The sequence below is a fragment of the Excalfactoria chinensis genome, chromosome 6, assembly GCF_039878825.1.
Source record: "Excalfactoria chinensis isolate bCotChi1 chromosome 6, bCotChi1.hap2, whole genome shotgun sequence".
NCBI lineage: Eukaryota > Metazoa > Chordata > Aves > Galliformes > Phasianidae > Excalfactoria > Excalfactoria chinensis.
Genome location: NC_092830.1, coordinates 35,426,813 through 35,450,407, shown reverse-complemented (window position 1 = coordinate 35,450,407; position 23,595 = coordinate 35,426,813). Strand labels below are relative to the sequence as shown.

General features: G+C 42.7%; 1 protein-coding gene across 2 annotated transcripts in view; it reads right to left on the bottom strand.

The window, feature by feature from the left end:
• DOCK1 (dedicator of cytokinesis 1) overlaps positions 1-23,595 on the bottom strand; it is a 229,115-nt gene that overhangs the window by 200,313 nt on the left and 5,207 nt on the right. For both annotated transcript variants that reach the window (XM_072339424.1, XM_072339425.1), the window contains exons 2-9: positions 13,743-13,826; positions 11,707-11,747; positions 9,382-9,437; positions 7,828-7,924; positions 4,815-4,963; positions 1,827-1,962; positions 758-915; positions 117-198 (exon numbers count right to left, since the gene is read on the bottom strand). In XM_072339424.1, coding sequence (XP_072195525.1) covers positions 117-198; positions 758-915; positions 1,827-1,962; positions 4,815-4,963; positions 7,828-7,924; positions 9,382-9,437; positions 11,707-11,747; positions 13,743-13,826 — 803 coding nt within the window. The remainder of the gene's footprint in view (positions 1-116; positions 199-757; positions 916-1,826; positions 1,963-4,814; positions 4,964-7,827; positions 7,925-9,381; positions 9,438-11,706; positions 11,748-13,742; positions 13,827-23,595) is intronic.

Sequence of the window (23,595 nt, the reverse complement as noted above, 5' to 3'; positions counted from 1 at the left end):
TGGCAGAGCCAACTCCACCATTCGCACTGAGGTTAATAACTCCCCAGTTATTCACAGAATGTGAGAGAAATCCTTTTGGCTCTGCAAGCTGAACCAGCCCCCCTTCCCAGACTTACGGTGAACACTGCCCGGAGGTTGTGCAACCTGTCGATGTCCTTGGGGAGCCCAGAGCTTGACCACCTCACCAAATAGTTTTCACTGAAAAAACACAGCATTTTGAAGAATCTTTTTGTTTAAATGGCTTCACTGAATGTACGGTTATAAAATCAACTTACAGAAGAATATCTTAAACCCAATCTATCTGCGCTAATCAAATTAATATTTACTTAGTAGAAAGCTGCCATTTTCCTTTGCATGCATCACTCATCAAGAAAAGCAGCTCTTCAGCAAGGACAGATTTCTGCAAGGAAGTAGGGGGTGCAGGAATGGCTCACAGTGCTGTCAGTGCTGCTGCCAAGAGAGCACAGGCAGCCTTGCAGGTGTGTTCATGTCTCATTTAAGCTCTGCACTTGAAGAACCGAAGACATGGTGTGATAACGAACAGCACGACCCTGAAATGTACCCAGGGTGAAGGGACTTGCCGGATGCTGTGCTGAATACGACTGAAGTGCTGCTGCATCATTACTTCCCAGATAAGCCTGTCCTGCACATTTCACAGAAATTTGACTTTCATAAGCCCTGCACCATCCTGCAGAACTACCACACTGCTGTGACTCAGGAAGAACAGAGAAGGGAGTGGACTCAGGAGTACACTAACCTGATGAATTTTGATTCATGGGGATCATAGAGAGACATGAGGACTTCAGCATCTTCCCCTATTTTGCAGACTACATTCTTTAAATTCACAAACAAAGCAAACGAAGGAGTGGCAGCAAACTTGGCTTGTCTGTTGATATCGATATTCTGTTTCTGAGACTGTAATTCAAGAACAGAAGAAACTTAAATTTAATTCAACCTAACAAACAGCCAAGGGTTACAGAATCTTTCTGAAACCTTTAAGACAGTAAAAGGAGTTGTCTGTTGTGCGCCTGCTCTTGCTGTCTTCGTTTATATTTGATCAAGAAAATGCAGATTGTTAATTTTATCTTAAAGTGCTACTCCATAAGGAATAGCAAGATGAAATAAAAATAAATTAAGATGCGGTGATGCACTCACTTATTAAAAAGAAGGAAGCCAGTCAGATGGAGAAAGTAAGATGGAGAGCCTAGGCTGCTCCTGGCAAAAAAACAAACTCTTCTGTGTCTCCCATGGCATGTTCAGAGCACCAGGACAGCCAGGAGAGCCAGCAGTGCTGCTCTACAGCTCACCTGCCCATCCTCCATCCATTAGCTCCACAGGACTTTCCATGAATGCCCGAATGCCTCATCTAGAACATAGATGAGGACAAAAAGGAAATGGGAGGGAGGGCACTGGAAGCAGACTGTTAGTTAACTGTGGAAGGCTGAGCAAGTCTTTCTGTTTTCCCTGCCCCCATATTTCAACAAACAAATTTTCCACTCTTGGTAAACACAAACCTCACAAACATGAGGGCACCATTCTATGCAACTCTCCAAAATAAACCCTCAATAAAACCCGGCATATACAAATGTGCTTCCTCTGCATCTCCAACGTTAAGCTACAAGCACAGCTGATTTACTGATGCAAACTTTGGTAAGTCTTTTAAAGGAAGAAAAAACACAAGTTACTTCTTATAAAACATTTAAGCCAGATAACTCCTCATAAACATATCAAATTCTTCATTCCCAATGCCAACGGTAGCAATAATCTAGTTAAGATACAGTCTTATGTTTCAAAGGGAAAAGGCACAGCTGAACAGCAGTTCTTACTTTTTCCTCCAGCAGCCTCTCTTCCACTTGCTTGGAAGCTATTTCATGTGCCCTAAAAAGGCTGATTGTGCTCGTCTGCTCTGGGTCCAAAATATTGCCATCTTCATCTCTAACGACCAGATCTAAATCCAGAATCCTGAACAGAAACAGAACATGCTTGTGAATAACAATACTCAAATAAATCCTTAAATAACACCTGGAACATGTTTACTGTTAACGGCACTTGCTCCTGATGTGTGATACAAATAATCATTAGATACTTGGTAGAAGTATTTATCATGTTACCAGCCCTGGTGATAACCATCCCTAGCTGGAGGACACTTTTCCCCACCAGCACAGGAAGAACTGATGCACGTGAAATAGCAGAACAGCTGGGGAAGCAGTTTCTTAAACAACTGAGTTTGCAGGAGATGTTTGTTGGAAGTGTCAGATGAATCAGAGCAGACGTCTACATTCACACCACATGCAAACTGGTCAGTTCTTCCCACTCTATATTCTCCTCCAAAGCATATTAATCACGGTTTAGTGAAAATCTACAAAACACACAAAGGCACAAAATGTCTTTATTTAAGGCAGAAGCCAGGTTTCTGTCAGCAGGGGAGTTAACATCCATGTTTATCTTCTGCAGTAAGGAAGGCTTTTGCCATAACCATGCTTCCGGGGAACTGCAGTGCTGGCACTGGAACCAAGGATAAGGAAAACTGGAGTCTAAGTTGACCTCATTTCTCTATTTGTCTTCTCTAAGACTTACCTCCTCATCTCCCTGTCAATACAAGTGGTCCCAAGCATTACTATCTCTAATTATGTAGTCATCTCTCATGATAGAGCTGCTGGAACTTTGCCCTTGACGTGTTTGATCACTAAGCTTAAATCAAGCCTGCTGGACCTGAGAAGCCACAGGGAGGTTCACTGTCTGAGTAAATCCCCTTTGGACAGGACCCAGAGTCACTTGAAGGCTATGAGCTGTGGAGAACTCATTGCCCTCCTGACAAGGGGGAACCCAAAGGTTTGGAACAAACCTCTGAGCTTCCTGAGTCATTAAAGAAACCTTCTAATTAATTACTCCGAGTCACCTCAAAGGGGGACACATCACTCAAGCAAGCCACAGAGTGCGGGTCATTAATAAACACCTCCTAAGCTTCACTCCAAAGCACACCTAAATATCTTAAGCACTCCAAGCAATCCACAGACGAGCTTTTCAGTGAGAAAGTGGTTTCATCATTGCAGGGGAACAGAAAAGCAGCCAAAAATCACTGTTTTGGGACAGCAGCCCAACCAAGTGGGCAAGAGGAATGGAGCTCACAGGAGCAATCGCCCAGAGCCTACAGCAACATGACAAGAACAGATGCACAGATGGTCAAATGAACAGAAGTGAAGTCCACTTTGGTTTAATTCTTTGGTCTTATCCCTTAAGTTGCATTTGATGCACAGAAAAAAAAAAGAAACAAATTTCTCCTTAAATGTCCCAGTTACAGATTTTTGCAACTGAACAAGAAGGATGTTTTTGCAACAAAATTATCTGACCCAATTTCAGACAAACAATATAAATACAACTTCATAAGAGTACTTTTTCTCTTTCTCGGTTATTTTGACAACACGCAGCAAAATTGTCATCTTTATTTATAGGAATCTCTTATTTACAAATCAGGATTTCACGAAACAGGAAAAGTTAGAATACGATTAGATCAGAAAACACTTATAAAATGCATAAGGAAGTCTGGCTGTCTGGATGTGGTCTTCCAGTACTTGAAGGGAGAGTATAAGCAGGAGGGAGAACGGCTGTTCACAAGGGTGAATAGTAATATCCACAAGGGGGAATGGTTTTAAACTGAGACAGGGGAGGCTTAGGTTGGATGTTGGAGGAAGTTTTTCCCCCAGAGGGTGGTGACGCACTGGAACAGGCTGCCCAAGGAGGCTGTGGATGCCCCATCCCTGCAGGCATTCAAGGCCAGGCTGGATGTGGCTCTGGGCAGCCTGGGCTGGTGGTGCACATAGCAGGGGGCTGGAATTGGATGAGCGTTGTGATCCTTTTCAACCCTGGCCATTCTGTGATGCCAAAATCATTGCTTTCACAGGGCGACAATAAGGAGCATATAGGATCCGTTCAGTTGTGAGCATTTACTCAGAAATTCAAATTCACTTTCCTCCCATATTCTACAAAGAATGTTCTGATCACTTAATTAGTCCATCGGAACATTATGAATATAAAGCACGGCACAAGATGTTCTATTGTGTTTGAACACTGAGCATCTGGAGGTTATTCAGAGTAACTTTAACCATCTCCTCAGACAGATGGTAAAATACAGTAGCCAAACAAACAGCATCAACAACATCTGGGCAATTGTCTATTGGGGTACAGCAGTCCACGTCTTGGATGATACATGCAGAAGCACTGACTGAACGGGCTTATTGGTTTATTGTCTCATTTCGAATCGTGGCTTTTGCTGATCAAGGGCATGAACAGGAATACTGCAAGTTTGACAGCTCTCAGAGAATGAAGCACACGTAGCTGAGATATGACGAGTTATTTACATCAAGGGGGATTCAAATACTGGTTTGCTCAACACTTTTTCAGTCTCTGGTGCACAGACAGTACTACAATGTTCCCTTGGTACTCAAAATACTCCCTTGCATTTTTTATGCTGCAGAATAGAGTTTAAATGTCATCCTGAACAGAGGAAATACTTGTGCTTTGAAATTGACTTTAATAAAGACACACAAACCTTCACACTAATCTCAAATTGATTGCATCAGCAAGCAAGGAAGAGTTGCATAAGGATTCCATTTTATATTGCAGTTTGCTCTGTACTAAAGAGATGCTGTACCAACTTCATTCTTTATAATGCTATAATAGGACTTTTAATATACCACTATTCCATCTGCATAAACACGGGAATAAAGATACTACAAGACACCATTGACAGCTAATGTGTAATAGAACTGATCTGTTTTTATGTCACAAACACTTGGAAAACACTGTTCACAAACCTGTTTCCATAGTCAATTTTGGCAGTCACCTTCTTTTTCAGTTCTTTGAGCTCGTCTTGGGGCAGAGTCCCAGATAGTATTTGAGATCTCCACTCAATAAGATCATATATCATGTGCCGTACGCTGCGAAACATCTCCCTGTTATCTTGCTGTTTGGAGGGAAAAAATGAGTACAAGTTAACTCTGAAGTCTATTAAATATCTTTTAAGTACATAAAATGAATTGTAATTGTAAGACAGGAATTTAAAAGTATACAAGTCTACAACTAGCTCTCACATAGAGCCTAACTATCTACAGCACATATTCATATGTACACACACATATATAAATTCACATATACGTATATATATATATGCTCTATTTATCAAGAACACTGAATACAAGGAGTCGTACACTCTGCTTTGGGTACCTAAAGAAACATAAATGTTTGTGCTTATGCCATCTTAAAGTCATAGTGGTTTTGATAATGGCTTTGAGTCCATGTTTTTTATATCCCTCAAAATAATCCTCTTCCCAGCCCATAAAATCTAGCCAAGCCATTAACTCATTACAGAAGAAGACACCTTTCTAAACACCCTATACCACCAAATTATTTAGGCTATGCATACCTGTCCTTCATTCAGACTTCACTCAGGTCTTATTGGACTGAAACCAACCAGAACAATTAAATAATTACTATGAAGTTAAACAGGCTGCTATGTCTGGAAAATGAAAACCTGCAGAATGTGCAGGAAAATAAAACAACGTCTGAGAGGCTCAGGGAATAAATATATCTAACTGTGAAATGTAAAGGCTTCAGTCTGTTCAGATCATCGAAAAGCTGACTTGATTACAGTGTGAGAACTTCCACAGAGAAAATACCAGTTATTAAAAGCTCTTTAATGTAGCAGAGAAAGACACAACACGCTCCTGTGGCTGGAAGCTAAATGCAGACAAATTCAAATGAGAAAGAGGCTTATGATTTTCAGTGCTGCAGGCAATCATAAACTAGTGAGACAAAGATCATGCCACTTCCTCCACCATCTGCAAATCAAAACCAAATGCCTATTCAATACCCAAAAACACTAATTATGGGATGAATAAAGGGATAAGTGTGGTCATTTAATGAGCTTTGATATGCGTCGTGTGGATAACACAGATCTCTGCAGCCTGTAAACTGAGTGTTTTGAAACCTGTTACCTCCAGATAACATAACTCCCTTGAAAAGAAGGGAACCCAGAGCACCAACCCTCTTAGCACCAGACAATCCCATGCACTCAATCTAACAGATACACTTGGGATAAAGCGATGAGTAAACGATGGACTGGATGATCTTTTAGGTCTTTTCCAACCTTGGTGATTCTAAACTCAACAAACGTTTGATCCATCCAACAGTGGGACTGGATCCCCATCTGACACCAACCTGAGGCCACTGCTGGTGTTACACTCTGGTCCGCAATGCCAAGCTCTTAGCAAAGCACCACAGTGCTCCACAGCTGCTCAACACCAAACAAATCCCAACCCCAGAGACATGACACATAACATTGATTTCTCCCTTGCTCCTCAACACACGAACTCTCCAGTATCATCTCACATTAAAACTCTCTTCATACATGATCCATTTCTCTTCACACACTGCACTGTCCTCCACCTCATCTACTGCAAAATGGGATCACATCCAGCAGACTGTTTTTGATCTTACCTTTACTTCCATGGACGCGATTCAAAACATCTTAAGACTTAAAATCCCTACAATGGGCTTTAGGTCAGCTGCTCAGAAATTCTGTTTTCTATCCCACCTTCAAATACTCTTTAACAGTACGCCAAGTATAAACCACGCACATAAAAACGAGAACTTCATTTCCTGCCACATTCAATTTTCCTGTATTAAGAGCAGTTGTCTTTAACGATAGCTTGTGTTCTCAGTAATATTGCAGTATTCATTCCTCATTATACAGCTTCCCCCTCTTGTTACGACTGAAGATTTCAAAGGAACATTTATAAGGGATAAACATTCCTCATTAAATCCTACTTTAAAAGTAACACTTGCATTTTCATACAACTTAGTCCTAATGCTCTCATACAGTAAAAGCATGAGAAGTCAGAGCTACGGTATCTAAAACCAAACACCGTGCTGCTGGTTTACATTGGAACTGCTTTTTCAGCTTTATGTTTGAATGTCACTCGCACCTTACTTACAAATACTTTCCTGTGCTGTTTCACAGACAGTGTATCTGTCTATTATTACATTTCTCTGTTTCTCTGGGCAGCCTCGTCTGGTGGTTGGTGACCCTGCACAAAGCAGGGGGACTGAAACGAGATGATCATTGTGGTCCTTTTCAACCCAGGCCATGCTGTGATTCTATCATTTACCCATTTGTGAAACTTATTTACTGCTGTAAAGTTACCAGCAATGTATTCTTAAGTGCTTAGAACTCAAGCATACGAGAAAGAAAGCAAAAAAGTGATTTAAGGCAAGGAATGTAAGGGCAATACATTTGAAGCAATCAATCAAGTACAAGAGCACTGACAAGCACAAGGCCTACGCTGATGAATCTCCATAAGGTTGAGGTTTACACCAAGGAATTTGACATCAAATATAAGAATTTCTCCAAGACCAGCAGCCTAAAAAATGTTTCTCTGTTAAACACAGTCGCCTGCAGATTGGGAAAGCCTAATATATACCTTTTAAAACAGTGTATTCTGGATAATAACGCTTCATAAAAAAGGATTTTCTGTCTAGTTAGTCACAATTGCTCAACAAGTTATTACTAGAACAAGGTATCACTCCACAAAGCTGTCCCTGCACGAGAAATACAAAGTACTTTATAAAATACACAGACACACTTCTGAGATTCCTGCCTTAACACGGACAATGCTGAAGAGCTATTCCACATAAAGTAGCCTTCAGAAATCTTAAGAGGGGGAAATCCATTACCATTTTTCCCATACTTCTCACTGTACCTTTCATAGCATCCCTTTTTTCCCCACAAACCACACAATATTGTCACTGTTTTATGAAACTGGTACTTACAACGTATAATTGCCGCCATATTATAGACCATTCCCGTAGCGTTGTGGTAACCTCCTGAATCAGGGGCAGCTCGTTGGGTATAACGGTTTCATGTTGCCTTAAAGAAAGAAAGCTTGAGTTAAGTAATAGTTTGGGGTAGGACAGCAGAGCTGCTTCTAAAAGGAACCGGTGGCCATTTCCAAAACCAGCCCAACAACGACAGGCTTCAAAAGAACACCACTTACTGCACAGTGAGAAGTTAACAAAGAATATGTCATCCCAAAGAGAGGAAGCAGTGCACGCCATTACCACCACATGAGGTAAAGGATATCTCTAAGACAGTTGAGGCTACGCTATTATTGAGCTCATGCATTCCTCCCTGCTTCTGTCTATACTCACAAGGTATCAATACATACCTCACAGCACCGTTTGTTATTGAGAGGCTGATTGTGCAACAAGCAACCAAGACGAAAGCCAGATACAAAGCCCCTGCAGTGCCACAATACCAGTGTCAAACTGGTTTTCCAATTATTGATCATACAAAGAAAATGGAGCACGCAGGTCACTACTACTTCGTTTCTGTCTGGTTTTAAAACCGTGCCATCCGAGTACAAAACAGCAACCAGACCTTTTAATATTTCAAAAGTAGTGCACTTAAAAGTAGTTTTCTAATCAGCAAGAAAGTTGTCATTATGCAGCAATCATATGATTAGCTGTTTTATCATTTACATATTTAATAGCGTATAAAAATACATCAGGCACAAAGGAATAAAATAGCTTAATCCTGTTACACTCCGTTTCATACCTAGCTAATCATTTATTAATTTCATTTCGAGTTTTTATGATTTCCTGTTTTTCTCCCCAGCTTTTTAATTTTTTATACCAATGTTATGAATTTTAACAGGCACAGCCAGCAACACTGGTCTGATATGTAAGGATCTGAGTTTTAACAGCAGTGAAATGAAAACCAGCGCCAGCTATTTACAGCCGCATCAGACAAGGGAAACAGGAGCACCACAATACAAACCATCTCTCACTGCACAACAGTGCTCCAGAAGGGCAGGAAACTTCTCAAGGAGGTTGGAAATGATGTCTGAGCAATGGCTACAGTGAGGGGTCCAGTTTACAAGACTTACTGCAGGGGTAATTCAGTGCCTGAAACTTCATCTGTCTAAAGAGATCTCATATCAAAAGCCTCTTAATAGACTAGACAGAAGCATTAAGATTTGAAGGTCAAATGATAAACAGGAATTAAATCAGGAATGAAAACAGAGGTGGGCTGGAAGAAGTTCATTTAAGTAGCTATGTGTCGAGGGAGCCATAAAAGCTATAAAGAAAATAGATCAATAATCAGTTCTTCCAGCTTTCACATCCACACAGCAGCTCAGCTTTGTGAAGATGCAGTCAGAGATGGAACCACTGGCAGCAGCCCCTCTGCTGCTGCACTAACACACACTGCTGGCATGAGCTCCTTAACTAGCAGAAAACAAGTGCAAGGTATCTGATAATGCACTGAAATTACATCCACGCAAATATAAAAACAGATTTTTTGTGATCTTTTCAAATGAAACTCACCCTTTTCCTTCAACTATTGCTTCCTTAAGGTGAATATAGGAGGCAGGAAATATACCCTTTGAGAGGGAGAGAGAGGAAAAAAATTAACATTATATATTTACCACCTAACAACTCACCAAGATACACTGCCATGTCTGCATGGAGCCATTCACATCCTTTTAAGTATCAGAATATTTTACTTTAAACATACATTTAAGTGTTTTAACTCATGACCTGAAGTGCTACCGCAACCTCAGCAAATAGGTAACTCAGTGTTGTGGAGCACCAAGTTCTTACAAGCTGGTCATACTATGCAACAGAGAAATCATTATACCGCTGAACTCAAACATATCACATGATGCAGACTAAGAGGTGCTGCAACATTTAGTGAGTACAGTGGTGATGGGTTCATAGTTGGACCATGCATCACACTGGGCTGCCTGGTTCAAGTGCATGACATACATACAAGTACATGCACATGCAGAACGCAGCCATCCCACATCACAACCAGAGCTTACATACCGTACTGTCGTTTATCATCAACGTATTGTTATTACAACAAGCCAAAACACTCTCCAGCAGACAGCATTGCAAAAGAACAGCGCTGCTTTTCTTACAAAAAGAGTTCTAAGTTACTCTCAAGATTCTAAAAGTAATAATTGGAAAATAATATAAAATCATATTTTAAAATATAATTCAAGTCAAGTCGAGCAAATAACTTCCTACCAACTCGCTCATAGTGCTCGCAGTTCCATTTTCTGTTTGGGAATGCAAAGCAGTTCTTAGAAAGCTGAGTAATTCCTTCCTCAATCTGTGCTCTTCTTCCTACACCCTTCTCAGCAGAGCATAGCATAAGTCTCTCAAATGACACTCAACAGCAGTGCTCTTTTTATGTCATAAAGTTACGTCTACTCCAAATTAACTTAAAACAAAGCTGTTTCTTGCAAAGATGGATGAAAAACAATCTCTGCAGGAGTCACTGAAGTACCTGAGCTCTCAGCTGCATTCCCTGCTTGAATATGTGGAGAGTGAGGTCAGGGAGGGAGCACGTAAGAAGCAAAAGGAACCAGAAAGCACCACCAAAACCAACCCACCCAGCAAGGGGGGCAGAACAGCTTCAAGGGAGAAAGAAGGTGGCACAGGTCATGCAGATCGCCACAGCAGGAACACACTGATGACCAGAAGGTCTGGCGTGCTAGCAAGATCAGAAGTATCAGCAATCTGGATGATGCCTGCTGCCCATCCTTCTTAATTTCTATGTGCACGCATATCTTCCATTGCTTTTCAAAAGCATTCTACCAAAGCTTCGCATTTTAAGGGTTGCAACCCACTATGATATCATGGGACGAGTTTTCTTTCAGAAGTTCCTACATTTAGCTGCAGTTGGACAAACACAGCAACACCAGGGATCAATTTAAGCCAAGAAGAACGCATCGTTTCTGCATAGGCTGAATGGGGGCACGCTCACTAAATACGGTTTGTAAGAAATTTAGCACATCTCTGAAAAAAGCAAGTTTTAAAATAGAGTGGGAATAAACACAGAGCAGGCCTGGTTAGAAAATGGGTGGGATGAACCACAGAGCTAACTCGGTACTTTAAGGCACTCAGAAACAGCAACTCCGCATGCAAACATGCAAATTTTAAGTGTTTTAATTTAAAACTTAAAGAAAAAGAAAAAAACCTCGCAGATAAAAGCTGTGTAATTTTGGTTAATGACTGCAATAAAATAAAGCTAAAAAATAAAAACAGAACGCAACATTACAAGCAGCGTTTGTGCTGTTTGCTTTTTATTTCAGAAAAGCTGCTATAAACAGCAGCCCTTCACGCACGCTTCAAGCCGAACAACCAGGCTAAATTGCACTGCAGGAGATTACTGCCCCTCTCATAGGGAATGACTGAAAAATCACAATGTAGATCTCATCGCTTTCCAAGACGCAATTGCACACTGTACAAGTAATGTGTTATTTAACAGACAGCAGAGCAAACTGTCAGCCTGGAAGCAGATCAGCTGGGATGTGAAGCTCTTAACTTTCACAGAGGTGAAGGCTCTGGCACACACGTTATTGTAGAACACAAGGCTAATGCACATCAAACTATCTGGAGTAACTGCGAATGTATACACTTAAATTGAGAAGAAAAAAAAGAAATAGATACACAAGTACGTTTCTAGGTCTCATTACAGTAAGGTCCAGTTAACTTGAAATACTCCCACTGAGTCCAGGTTGGCAGTACCCCAGTTCTCAGAGATCACTACCATGCAGCAACATAACATGGCCAAGATCCCTGTTCAGAGCAGACCCCCAAAGGCACCAGGCCATGTCACATAGAAAAGCAAGCAGCACTCACCTTCTTGGATTTCTTCCTCAGGGTATAACCCCTGTACCAACCTGGGGGAAAAAAGAGGAGAGAGCATTAAAACCTTATTCCTCCTAGCAGTGGCTTCTTCCCAGCTCAGCAGCCCCTGCCTTGTTTGCACCAACACACAGTGATCATCCCAGCTAAAAGAAAGCCTTTGAAAGAGGTAAAGCTGGAGAGGATGGGAAAACTGAAGGAGAAGGCTGTGTGGCACAGCATGGTATTCCACACAATGTGTTTAACTGAGACTCATTTCACTTTAATGTATAATATACCAACATGAACAAAACCAACTTACAAGCATCAACTTCACAATACCTACAGTTTGTCCAGTTTGGTTTTAACACCAGCTCGGCCAGAGCCATAAGCTCTTCTTTTTGACACAGAGGGTTTAGAGAAGGAAGCAGTTACAACCCCACTGCTTTCCAAACCCTATCAAGCCACTGCTTCCAAAGCCAGACACAGCCCCATATCCAGCAGGCAGGCTCAGCAGGACCAGCAGGTGTGTGAGCACAGCTGGACATGGGGCACCTACAGACACCAAGGCACCTCCTGGGGCAATCCTTCCAAAGGGCCTGAGAAGGAACTTGAAGATCAAAGAGCTGAAATAATTACCCAATAATGGCAGCTCAGTGAAGAAGAGAGGTAAGAATTACAGCAGCTCATTTCTCATCACAGCGGGGATGTAATGAGTAACCACTGTACAAAATGCTTGGAAGAACATTAATTTATTTGCGTTTCTTTTAATGTAAACTCATGCCTGTCCAACAAGGATGCCAAAAGCCCAAAACCATGAGCGGAAAGCACAAAGGTCTTTCTGTTACTTGAGCCTAAGGGGAAAAGCAAGTCATCTCCACCACCCCTCTAAGTTACCAGCAGTCGCGATTTGTCATGGTTTCATGCATCCTATGCAGGATTCAATGCTTCTCCCACATTCATGAAATAAACCAATTGAGATACACAAATCTGCTTAATGTTTAAAACTTTCTACTTGCTTTTATTTTATTTATTTATTTGCATTAGGTTGCTATTAAATCATGTAACTTCAGATAACAGAAGAGTTACTTTGCAGAGCCCAACTTGACATTCCAGTGGCAACCTGAAGCTTATAGGAAAATGCCAATCTAAAAACAAAGAGAAAATTAATTTGCATGCAGTGATGAATCAAGCTCGTTACGCCTGTCGAAATAACACTGTTTAAGTAGCTGTAACTATAAAAAAAAGTCTGATGAACCCAATATCTATACCTAAATTAGCACTCAGATGGACCAAAAGATCAATGTCTACAAAGTCATTCAAAACATTAAAGCAACGGCACTTGCAAAAGTTGAGTTCTATGTTGCTTACACCTCTCCAGTCTGCAGCAGCCCGGACAATTTACACTCTAGGACATAATGAAAGAGATGTATTTTATTTGGCTTGCTACTGGATCAAGGAAGAGTAGAAAAGTGTTCTGACAACTTTCACATTCTGTTGATCATCAAACTCGGCATCGCGACTCCCTTTTTCACAGATCAAGGGGGAAGGATTTTGCTCTATGTAGCGCTTGTACAGTTTCATATCAAAACAAGGAAAGCATCTGAAAGCCTGAAATCAGTCCACAGCACTGTAGCACATGTATCCATCTTACAAGAGAGATATAAATAATTTAGGACCCCAGTGACTTTCAAATTCAGATTAAACTTCTTTTAGCAGCAGGTTCCTTCGCATTACCCAAGGGTATCCAAAAGCATCTATCATCTCTCTAAACGTAGGACAGATACTGCAATCGATCCATACAAATAAAGCTGTGAGAACATCCATCTTTCATAGAAAAGGAAACGGTTATTCACCAGGTATTGACCACACGCTTCTTCATTCACATCTAGCATTGCTTAATTCTGCGCTCATTAAAAATAATGTGCTTTGTCCGATTGCAAGAAAGCAAGTAATCCATCACCTGATAATACGGGATGATAAAGTCACATAGAGAAAAGCAATGCAATTGCAAAAACGATCTTTGGACGATGCAAGTTTTGCAAGCTTACCTTCATACGTTTCTAATATGTGCACAGTGTCTCCTATTTGTAAGGAAAGTTCATCCGGTCCCCTCGCATCATAATTGTAAAGAGCTAGACAGAGAAAACACTGCAGTTAGCACATGTAAGGCAGCACAGCTTTCAAGATTGTTACTTCTCCACACAACTGATGTTATCACTCATTCTTCCTACATTCAGTCTCTGTGCAGCTTCTGGGCTACATTTGGTCAAGTTGTTCGATCCAACAGTATGTTCCCTTAGAGCAAATCTCAACAGGCACACGGCCACTCTTCAAAGTCAGACTCTGAACCTACTTGCAGTGCTTTGCTTCTTCATAACAATGCACTCAAGAACATCTGCAAAGTAAAAGGAAAGGCCATTTCTCCCCACGCTTCAAAACAGAAGTGCTGAAATCACAAATGGCTTGAAGAATACTGGACGTTCACCTGACTGCAAACCAGGTTTGATTAGGAAAAAGACATTTAACAACATCTAGGAACCAAAACAGTTTCAGCCTCTAAAGCTACTTTTTGGTTTTATTTGTTTTTGTGTTCCCCGTGAAAGAAATCCCTCTGAAAGAGACAAAGCCTTCTGATACCTGGTAGGATCTTCACAACCAAAGGCTACAAGCCCAGCGTTTCATGAGACTGAAGTTAATGAAAGCAGCCCAATGAAAGGTTCATTCATACCCCACTTTGAGATGCTACGGATTTCTTATCCTTCTATTTCCAGTACACAAAAGGCTGAGCTCCTCTGAGCGGAGATCTCTCCTTTACAATGGGAGCTTTCAGAGCACAGCATCGAAGGAAAGCTATTTCTTTAGTTTAAGCATCTGAGAATCGAGATTTTGTTCATCGTTTGCCGTAATGATCAGATTCCAATAATTCTGTTTCACTTCCATCGAAGTTAGCTCTAAACTTTCAGCCATCCCTTGTGTAACCACTGATTTCTGCCTCCCCATCGTTTCCCAGGGATACGAGTTGTGCAGCACTGCCCGGACAGGCTCCAGCTGCTCTCTGCCATTATCACTATCAGAATAGAAAGATGCAGATGCAACCCTGGTGTAAGTGAGAGCAGCCCAGCCCCTCTCACAGGAGGCCTTCGCAGATGGTTAGCCCAAAACAATTCACAGGACATTAACCACAGGTAACACTCTCATTACAGGTCACCGAGCACTTCCACAGAACCCTTAAAGCAAAAACCTACAGCAGAAGGCACAGATCCACCCTTACACAACAGCGAGGTATCAGACAGGACACAACCTCTGCTCCCCCCAGGCTTTTTATTCCAGGTGACCCAGCAAGGCAGCCCTGCCAACAGGGAGCTCAGCAACGCAAGTGCCACATGCAAAACATGCTCAGGAGGTACTGAATCCCACCATGCAACATAATAACTGGCACCAGACACACGAGGCAGGTCCTTGGTTCTTTTCTGGGTGGTGTATGGAATGAAAGAGGAACAAAAAATAGCAAGTGAAATAGGAAAGAGAAAACGTATGCAGCAGAGGATCCTTGGAGTTTAGGAAAGGACACTTGAAGGTAAAAAGGTATAAAGATCAAGCGGATTGCAGAGACTAATAATCACCAGTAATTAATGAAGGCTTTAGAAAGCGATACAGTTTTATTGACATCAAAACAAGCCAAGCTAGCTGTGCCCGTTTTAATGTTTTTGTTAACTTTCTCATTATTAAAAGGAGATAAATCCTTGCTGCCAGGTACCTGGAGCACAGTATTTCACAGCCAGGATTGCTATTCTACAGGAGGAGAGCGTTCTGTGAAAAACATTAACAAAAATTAACATTTTGAACTGTTCTGAGCAGAGGAATGTTAACAGCCATGAATACATGGCACGCTTCCTAAACAGAGGCACAAGGGACGGTCTGTTTGATAACACTGAGCAGGATTTTTTTTCTCTTTGAGTTTTTGGGAGTACCAGGAAGAAGAAATCAATCAGTTAGCATGAAGTCTGCTGAGTTTGGATGGTTAAATCCAAACTTCTGGCCTTTACTTACGTTTCTTGAATGTCACGGCTGTCACCAGCCTCAAGAGAACCTGAAGGGTGCTCCAAGTGCAGAATGAGCCCATCTGAGTCTTTTGCCTTTGAGACCCTGATGAGCAATCTCACCGTGTAGGACCAAACACCCAAACCATTATGACAGATTAAAAACAGTTCTGTAGCAAGTCCGCACTTCAGCGACCCGTTTCTCCAACACTTCAAGTGAATAACATTAAGGATCAAAGGCAACTGTGAATAAAAGACATTAAAATTTATATCCGAGAGCGCTAACCGGTGTCTGTCACAATGAGGAGGGTCACGTAACATGAACTTCGCTGTAATGACCAATTCTCTTGACTGAAGATGACAAGCAGCCATCGAGCACTAATTACTACCCATGACAGCTCCCACTGACCCCAGCCGAGCAACGAGTGGTGGCCAATAAAGGAAGGCTTATATCAAAATAATAAAATTTGGCTTGCAGCAGCATTCATAGATGATGAAACAAACAACTGGAATAACTCTAAAGCACATCCCACCCCTGTGATTATGAAACAAGGCTTGAGCTACGCCACATACTCCTATGAAAGCCAGCAGCTAACCCCCAGCATGGAATACTAGCTACAATGCAATCTCTCCTCCTTGACCACCCCGTGATGGGCATTCTTGTATTGGCTCATAAACAGACCATTTCAGCTGCAGCCTTACACCTACCCTGCTTATAAAAGCCAAAGTAACCCACACCTCACTGTGACAGGAAAGCAGGGATTTCAGAGCACACGCTGACGATGAGTAAGGTACAGCTGTGGCTCTGGAGATCTGCAGTGAGCAAAACAAGCAGGGGATGGATTCAGTATGATCTGTTACAAGGCTGACATGGACGCGGAGCAAATTAGTTATCTTTGTCAGCCAATTTGGAGTTCCAGCTCTGAGATTCAATAACCACAACCAAAGTGGCAGGAAAAGTACAAGCAAAAAGAATGCAAAGTTAGAAGTGACAGAAAGCAACCCGAAGGCACCTCTCCTTCGTACACTGCCATTCTCTGCTTAGGACAGCTATGTTTCAGCAGCAGAGATATTTCTGCTCATCAGCCAAGCTCCCATCCCAGCCATGATGACCAAGCAGCTGGTAGCAATCACTGCCTTCACCCTCCTTCCAGGGCAACAAAGAAGCAGATCTACACAAAAGTACTGAAATGTCAAAAGCAAAAGATTAGTGTGGGCACAGAATGCACAAATTTTCCACTCTAGGAGGTGATAAAGAGAGGAACAACGAATAGGGCATTACAGTAATTGCATTAAAACCCATTTATTACTAAAGAATATAAAACAAACACCTCTGCAGGACTGCGCTCATTAATCCAGGTGCATTAGAGAAATGAGGAGTGCTAAACCAGAAGAATGAAAGAGAGGTGAAAGGGGAAAAATGGTAAAAAGCAAACAAAGGTAACATCAGTATGTACTGAGAATGCTTTCCTCTGTATGAAAGCTGAGATTGCTTAAGATGGCACCAAAATGTTACCGTGTAATATTCCCAGGAATTATTTGGCACTAAAGCCTGCATTAAACATATTACACTCTGGAAAGAGGAAAAAAAACACAACATATTTAACATATTATCAGCTTTATTTGGTCATGTAAAAAAAAATCCAATACGCACAATAATGCTTTTCCATAAAAGCAAACTGAAACCAGTGAAAAAATGATGCCTATTGCAAATCTTTAGCATTGGATACACAGAAGAAACCTGAAGATTCTTCTCCTTTTTATCTACACAAAAGCGTTGGATTTCCCTGTTGTAGTGACTCCTTAGATCTCCATTACCTACCCTGGGATGTTTCCAGTTATCACAGCTGAGGGTAATGAAGAAACAAGAAAATAATTTCACAGATCAGGATTTGCACCTAAGCTTTGCTAAGGATGGCTGCCTCATCTATAAGGCAACCAAGCACAGACCTTCCCACGTTACTGAAGTCACCCTCTGCTTCCTCATCCCTGGTTTCTCCAAGCTGAGATCATAGTTCAGTTGTTTTGTCATCTAAACTGCAACGAGCCAGTCGATGTGCACAAGAACACACTGAATTTAGAGGTGAATCTCAGCATGCTGGCTGAGCCAGCCAAGGGCCACCCAAGCTGCAAGCATCACTAAGCACTAAGTCAGGTTGTGGAACAGATGGCAGCACAGGGGAGCAAGATGTTTTGCAACACATCTGGTCTCTTATCACTACCCAGCACGAATTAGTAAGCTGAAGAGACTTTGTAAATCCAGGAAAAAAAAAGAAATAGAAGAAAAAACCAAACTGAAGTTATTTTGCCTTCCAGAAGTTTAAGTACTGTGCTGCTGCATCCTCCAGGCAGAGCTCACGTAGGAGAGAACAAGATGCTCACTTCTTTCTACATGATTAAAAACAAAATAAAGTGGAGTTCTAGACCTATCTAAGAGTCATTCAAGTTCTGGCTTTTTCTCTGCTCACCCTTGAAGACAGACACTTGTTCTTACGGAGCTGATGAAGATGCCAGCTCCTGCCAGCCTTCTCCATCCTCCTTTTTACCAACTGATCTGCACTCTGAATGCTTCAACCAGTAAGTGCTGAACAGGTGAAACCTGAAATGGTCTCTACCCAAATTCTTTGATATTGTTGTGCATAAAACACATCAAAATACACGCTGGGCATGAGGAAGGAGGAAATGAGTTAAACATATCCTGAGGAAACACCGGATGGAAGAACTCGTGCAGCTTACGGTCAGTGCTGGCACAGGATGCAGTGCGTATGAGCCAGCCAGGAGCCAACAGAGGCCAGTTAATCAGACTGAGGCTGCACAAAAGATCAGTGACCCAAGCAGGCATTTCTTCAGTGATAACCAACAAAAGTAATAATATAGCAAAGAGAAAACAGAGAAAGCAAGAACTTGTGGCCAAGCACAAGAGGGCATCAGCATCAGCTTCAGCCAACAGTACCCACAGCCTTGGAGAAGGTCCCAAATAGAGCAGCACAGCTCACAATTACCTTTCCAATGACGGAGGCAGGTGCAAACATCCCACAAACTCCACTTTAAAGCCAGTTTACAAGAGGGATTGTATCAGAGTGAGGTGTAAAGCCCTGGTAAGCCCTTTTGTACTTTCCAGGCCAAATCAACACAAACTCCCATTGCCAAAGCCTGCAGATACTGAACCTACCAATCTGCTGCTCAGGCAGGACATGTAACTTCCCAAACTGCTGGGCACTTTGCTTTTAATGCAAGCTGGGTATGGGGCTGGCAGTGGCTGCTGGACACAGCCAGTTCCCCACCACCTGCTGCTTATGGGATGAAGCAGAGATTTTCTTTTATGACAATACCTTTTTTCAGCTCTCTGCTGGTGCTGCACAAAATCCAGACAGAAGGACGTTCTATCTGCACGAGGATTCTGACAAACACAGCCCACACAGCACTCCTGGAGCACCAACTGAGGCTGAGTTTCTCCCCTTGCTATTGCAGGTCTCTATCTCACCAAACATATTTTTGTGAAGAGGGTGTCTTTTCCTGAGCATTTCTGCAGCAGCGAGCTTAATGTCACGGCTATATTTTAATAGTCATTTCAATGGACTATAAAAATCAAGTTCAACGCAATAAAACTTCTATCGCGCTGCTGAGGAAACAGTTAGCAAAAAAATGGCCCCTGCAAGACACTCTTCACTGCAATACGGAGCTGATGATGCAGAGCAAAGAGCCTGAAGCAAGGCGACGGTGGGGTGATGGGAACAACTTCCATTTCCTTCTGTTCTTCCTCCCCTGTATTTCTACCAGGAAAAGCAAAACAACAAATTCAAGATCCCCGTGTTGTGCTCTCAGGAAAGCTTGTGGACAGGGGAAGGGCGTTGTAAGATTTTTACACATCAGACCTCACTCAATTTGTTTCTGTTTACTATCAGCTTATTTGTCTCTCAGCCCTTCAAGCTGCCTCCAGCAGCAAGAACTACAGGGAAAGAGCAGGGATCCACAGGCAAATCATCCCTGAGGAGCTTGCTCTGCTTTCTTAGAAACAGCAGCCAGAGAGGCAGAATTACCTGCTAAGAGCTGCAGTTTGATCCACCAACCTCTTTTCCACTGCAGAAATAGGAAACGTGTGACACTTCCCCTGAAGTTGCATGTCATGCATACAGGAATGAATGCAAAAATGCAACCAAGGACACCCATCAAACAGTGCTGAATGCATTAGAAGAGCAGCATTTTGCAAAAACAGGGAAAAATTGTTTTTCTCTAAACCAATAAGAAAGCACATGACTCATGCAGCTTTCAGAAAAGCAAGAGAACTGGCTTGGCAGCTAACACTAACAAAGAGGTTCTGTCTGATTCACTCGGGGCTTTGGAGGCCAGGCTCTGGGCTCAGCCCCATCTGGAGCACCACGCTGCCTCACAGCATCCCTGCTGAGCGGTTCTGCTCAGCCACTGTCCCCCTTGCTGCCCAGGGACGGTGCTTTTAGCTCACGCTGATGGATGTCTGCACTGGAAGAAGCAGGGAGAAGAAAATGTAACTGATAGGGGATTCCCATTCTTTAAGAACTCCGAATTGCATTTTACTCTCTCCATAAATCAACTACACACACCTCCTGGAAGCACAAAACAGCAGAGGAACAAAATAATCTGCTTGCTCCCCCACCTTGCTAATCAATAGGATCCCAGATTTACAGCTGTAAAGCATAACTTTACCACAGGCTAATCCAATTGTTCTTCAACTTTTTCCAGCCTAGTACAACAAGTCAATCCAGCCCAATTCCATCTCAAGTGAGGTGATGGCACACAGCCACGTGCCTGGGCAGGTCAGAAGCAGCTCCCAGCCCACACACCTGGGAAGCCCCAGCCTCCAGCAGCACCAGCCTGCACCTGGAACCTCAGGGTCAAGAGGAAAACTCAATGATACTCTGCACTTGTTACTCATCTGCTGCTGCATGCAGAAGGCAGCAGGAAAATGGCCCTCCTTTCTGAGAGGTCATGCTGGTGGTGGCACTCACCTTGGGGATCAGAGCAGCCTTTTGATGGCCACCCACTAACTTTCAGCATTCCCAATTACATCCCAAAAGCCATCAATTAAATGAGTGATGCTATGCCCACAAACATTCAGTCCCCATTTTGTCCAGGGTTCAGCAAGAGCCAGCACAGACACAGGAAGCACCAGCAAGACTGTCAGGTCAACCTGCAGTAGAGAAGCATGCAATGAATGAAGCAACATTCACTGTTATTCCAACCAGCTGCTATAAGAAAAGAGCAAACTATTCTGGCTTTCTTTTTGGCACGTTATGTCCCCAGCACCCTTCCAACTACTGGCTCCCTTTGCCAGGAACACACTGTACAGCTGCCAGCAGTGCCAATGGCCAATGCAAGCTGAAGGACAACCATCCTACTCTGATGGTTTCCAAAGCAGCCCAGAAGACACTGAAGCTGCTTAAATGATGAAACTTGGTAAGCTCCAGCTGTCAGTGCACCTTTGTGGTGAACTGGACTGCAAATGCTTTCTGCGTTTGCTCAAGTGAGTCACCAATCTGAACCATTTAAATCAAGAGTTACCACAGCTCTGTAAATACAGAGGCCTCCTTCCTTTGCAGCAAGTTATTGATAAAAATCTGCTCATAAATCATTTCAAGGATACTTGCAACTGGAAACTCAAACACAAGCTGAACCCACACAAAACTCCTAAAAATGTAAACAATACCACAACTGAGTAACTCTCCTTGCTGTTTTAGAATGTGCTGATCTGGCTATATCCAAGTCACTGCCTTTATTTCTTTAATAAATAAGGCTCATCACACAGAGCTCAGAGCAAATCGCTTCAGGCATTCCTCCAGGCCTCACTTCTCAAAGATGCTTCCTCCTCATCAACAGGCTGCTAATGAAGCACCTTCCGTAAGCTGCAGCCAAAGGGCTCGATGCCACCAGAGCACACATTACCTGTGCCAGCACCCCAGGAATGAGATCGAGAATGGATCGACTGCATCAGACCAGAGTCCAAAAGCCCAAAGCCACAACCACAGAAGTAGCCCCACAACCCATACCACCCCTACCCCCACCCCCCCCAACTGCTCTTGAGCTCTTCGGACAGTAGTGACAAGCACTGAAGCCACCCAGTCTAAAGTAACTGCAGCAGTTATGCTACCCATAGCAATGCCTTTCTCTTTTAATCCCTATAGACTCTTAGTGACAGTAAAACGCATAAGAACAAAAACCAACAAACAAAAATAAACAAAATGCAATATTAAATACCATAAGAATATCTGGCTCTCCATCAAAACTCCAGGGATTGTTGTTTATCCCACTTGGAGTCACACATGATGGAAACGACTGCCTCACAAATACCTCCGTGCCACACAAATATCTGCTCTCTACTCCCACCAGAATATCTCAGTAGCAGAATGTTCTGGGAAAACAGCCTTCACCTACTGCTCCCAGCCCCCTGTGCTCTGTCACATCTCTGAGCTCACCCTACAAAGGAGCCAATTCCCACAAACACAGCAGCTGTCAAAGCCTTACAACAATTCTGAGCTGGTTGTGGGCACGCTGCTCCCATCAGCCGGGAAGTCAGAGAACGCAGGTCTGTCTGTGCCTGGTGAACAGTGTCAGAAGAGACATAGAAGTACAGCAAAAACTTGACCAAAGTCACACGTGGACAGAAGATGGACTGTCAGCAGCAAAAAGCATCCCTGACGGGCCCAGAGTTGGCTGCTGCACATTGCAACCAGCACAGCAGCTCTTTTCTCTGATATTAAAAACGTCATATTTGCTATTATTTCTCTGTGTAAGCAGGACATGAGCAGGCTCTCATGTGTTGCTGTGTACTGTAAGCCCATTTCGCTCAGCCCAGGGCTGCACACCAGGCAGCACCACCTCACAGCACAGAGCAAACTACAGACCTGAAATAAGCATCACCGACTGTAGGGTTATAAATAAGAGCACATCCTACAGGCTTGAATATAAGCATTACTTTCCAGAGCTTTGGATTATAAGTGAGCCAGAGACTGCTTGAAACAAACAGCAAAAGTGGTAACGTTTTCCATTGTGACCACAAATAAGTAGGAACAAATATAGAGAAATCAAGCTTGTCCAATCTCCTATTTGGGGAGAACAGCTTAAGGTTTAGTCAAGAGAAAGCTTAAAGGATCACCCATCCCTTTATCTATAACTTCCCTGACCTAAACAATACGCTCAACTCTATTTCTATGTAGTCTTCAAAAGCACAACCTCTCCTTTAGAGGACAGCATTTGTAAGGACGGCATTCCCAGTAACCACCTCAATCAGCTGCAGCCATGTCGGGGTCACGCTCTGCACACTGGAGTCATATGCACAGCACATTTTTGAAAGCACGCGTACTTTTAAATCGTTCACCATCTGTGTCAGGACTTGGAAACTCAAATATCGTCAGCTACTTCCATCTGGCTCAATGCTGAGATATTTCCTGTCCCAAAGTCCACTACAGGAATACTTTTTACATTACCGGTTGCTTTCATTTCACTTGGTTTCTGATACACCAAATGCTACAAGCACACCAAGCTGGAGCGGAGACAACTTAATTCCCCAATAAAAGCACCCAGCCGCATTCCCTGAGCCCACTCCGTGCTGCCAACATCTCTGCCTGCAGACCAGCTGCCACAATGATGGCTGTGTTACAGGCTGAAGCACCAGCTGGGAGGCAGGCAGGCGGGCTGCTAGAAAGGCAGGTACCAACTAAGCTCCCTTCCATTTAGCCCCTTTAGCCAACTAAGGTATCTCAAGCTCTGCCATCAGCATCAAGAGGCAACTTATTTCTTTTGCAATTCTTTTCCTTAATATTTTTTATTATCAACCCAGAAATCAGAGAAAACCTCTAAAACCATGTGTTCTCAGTCTGGGCATGCT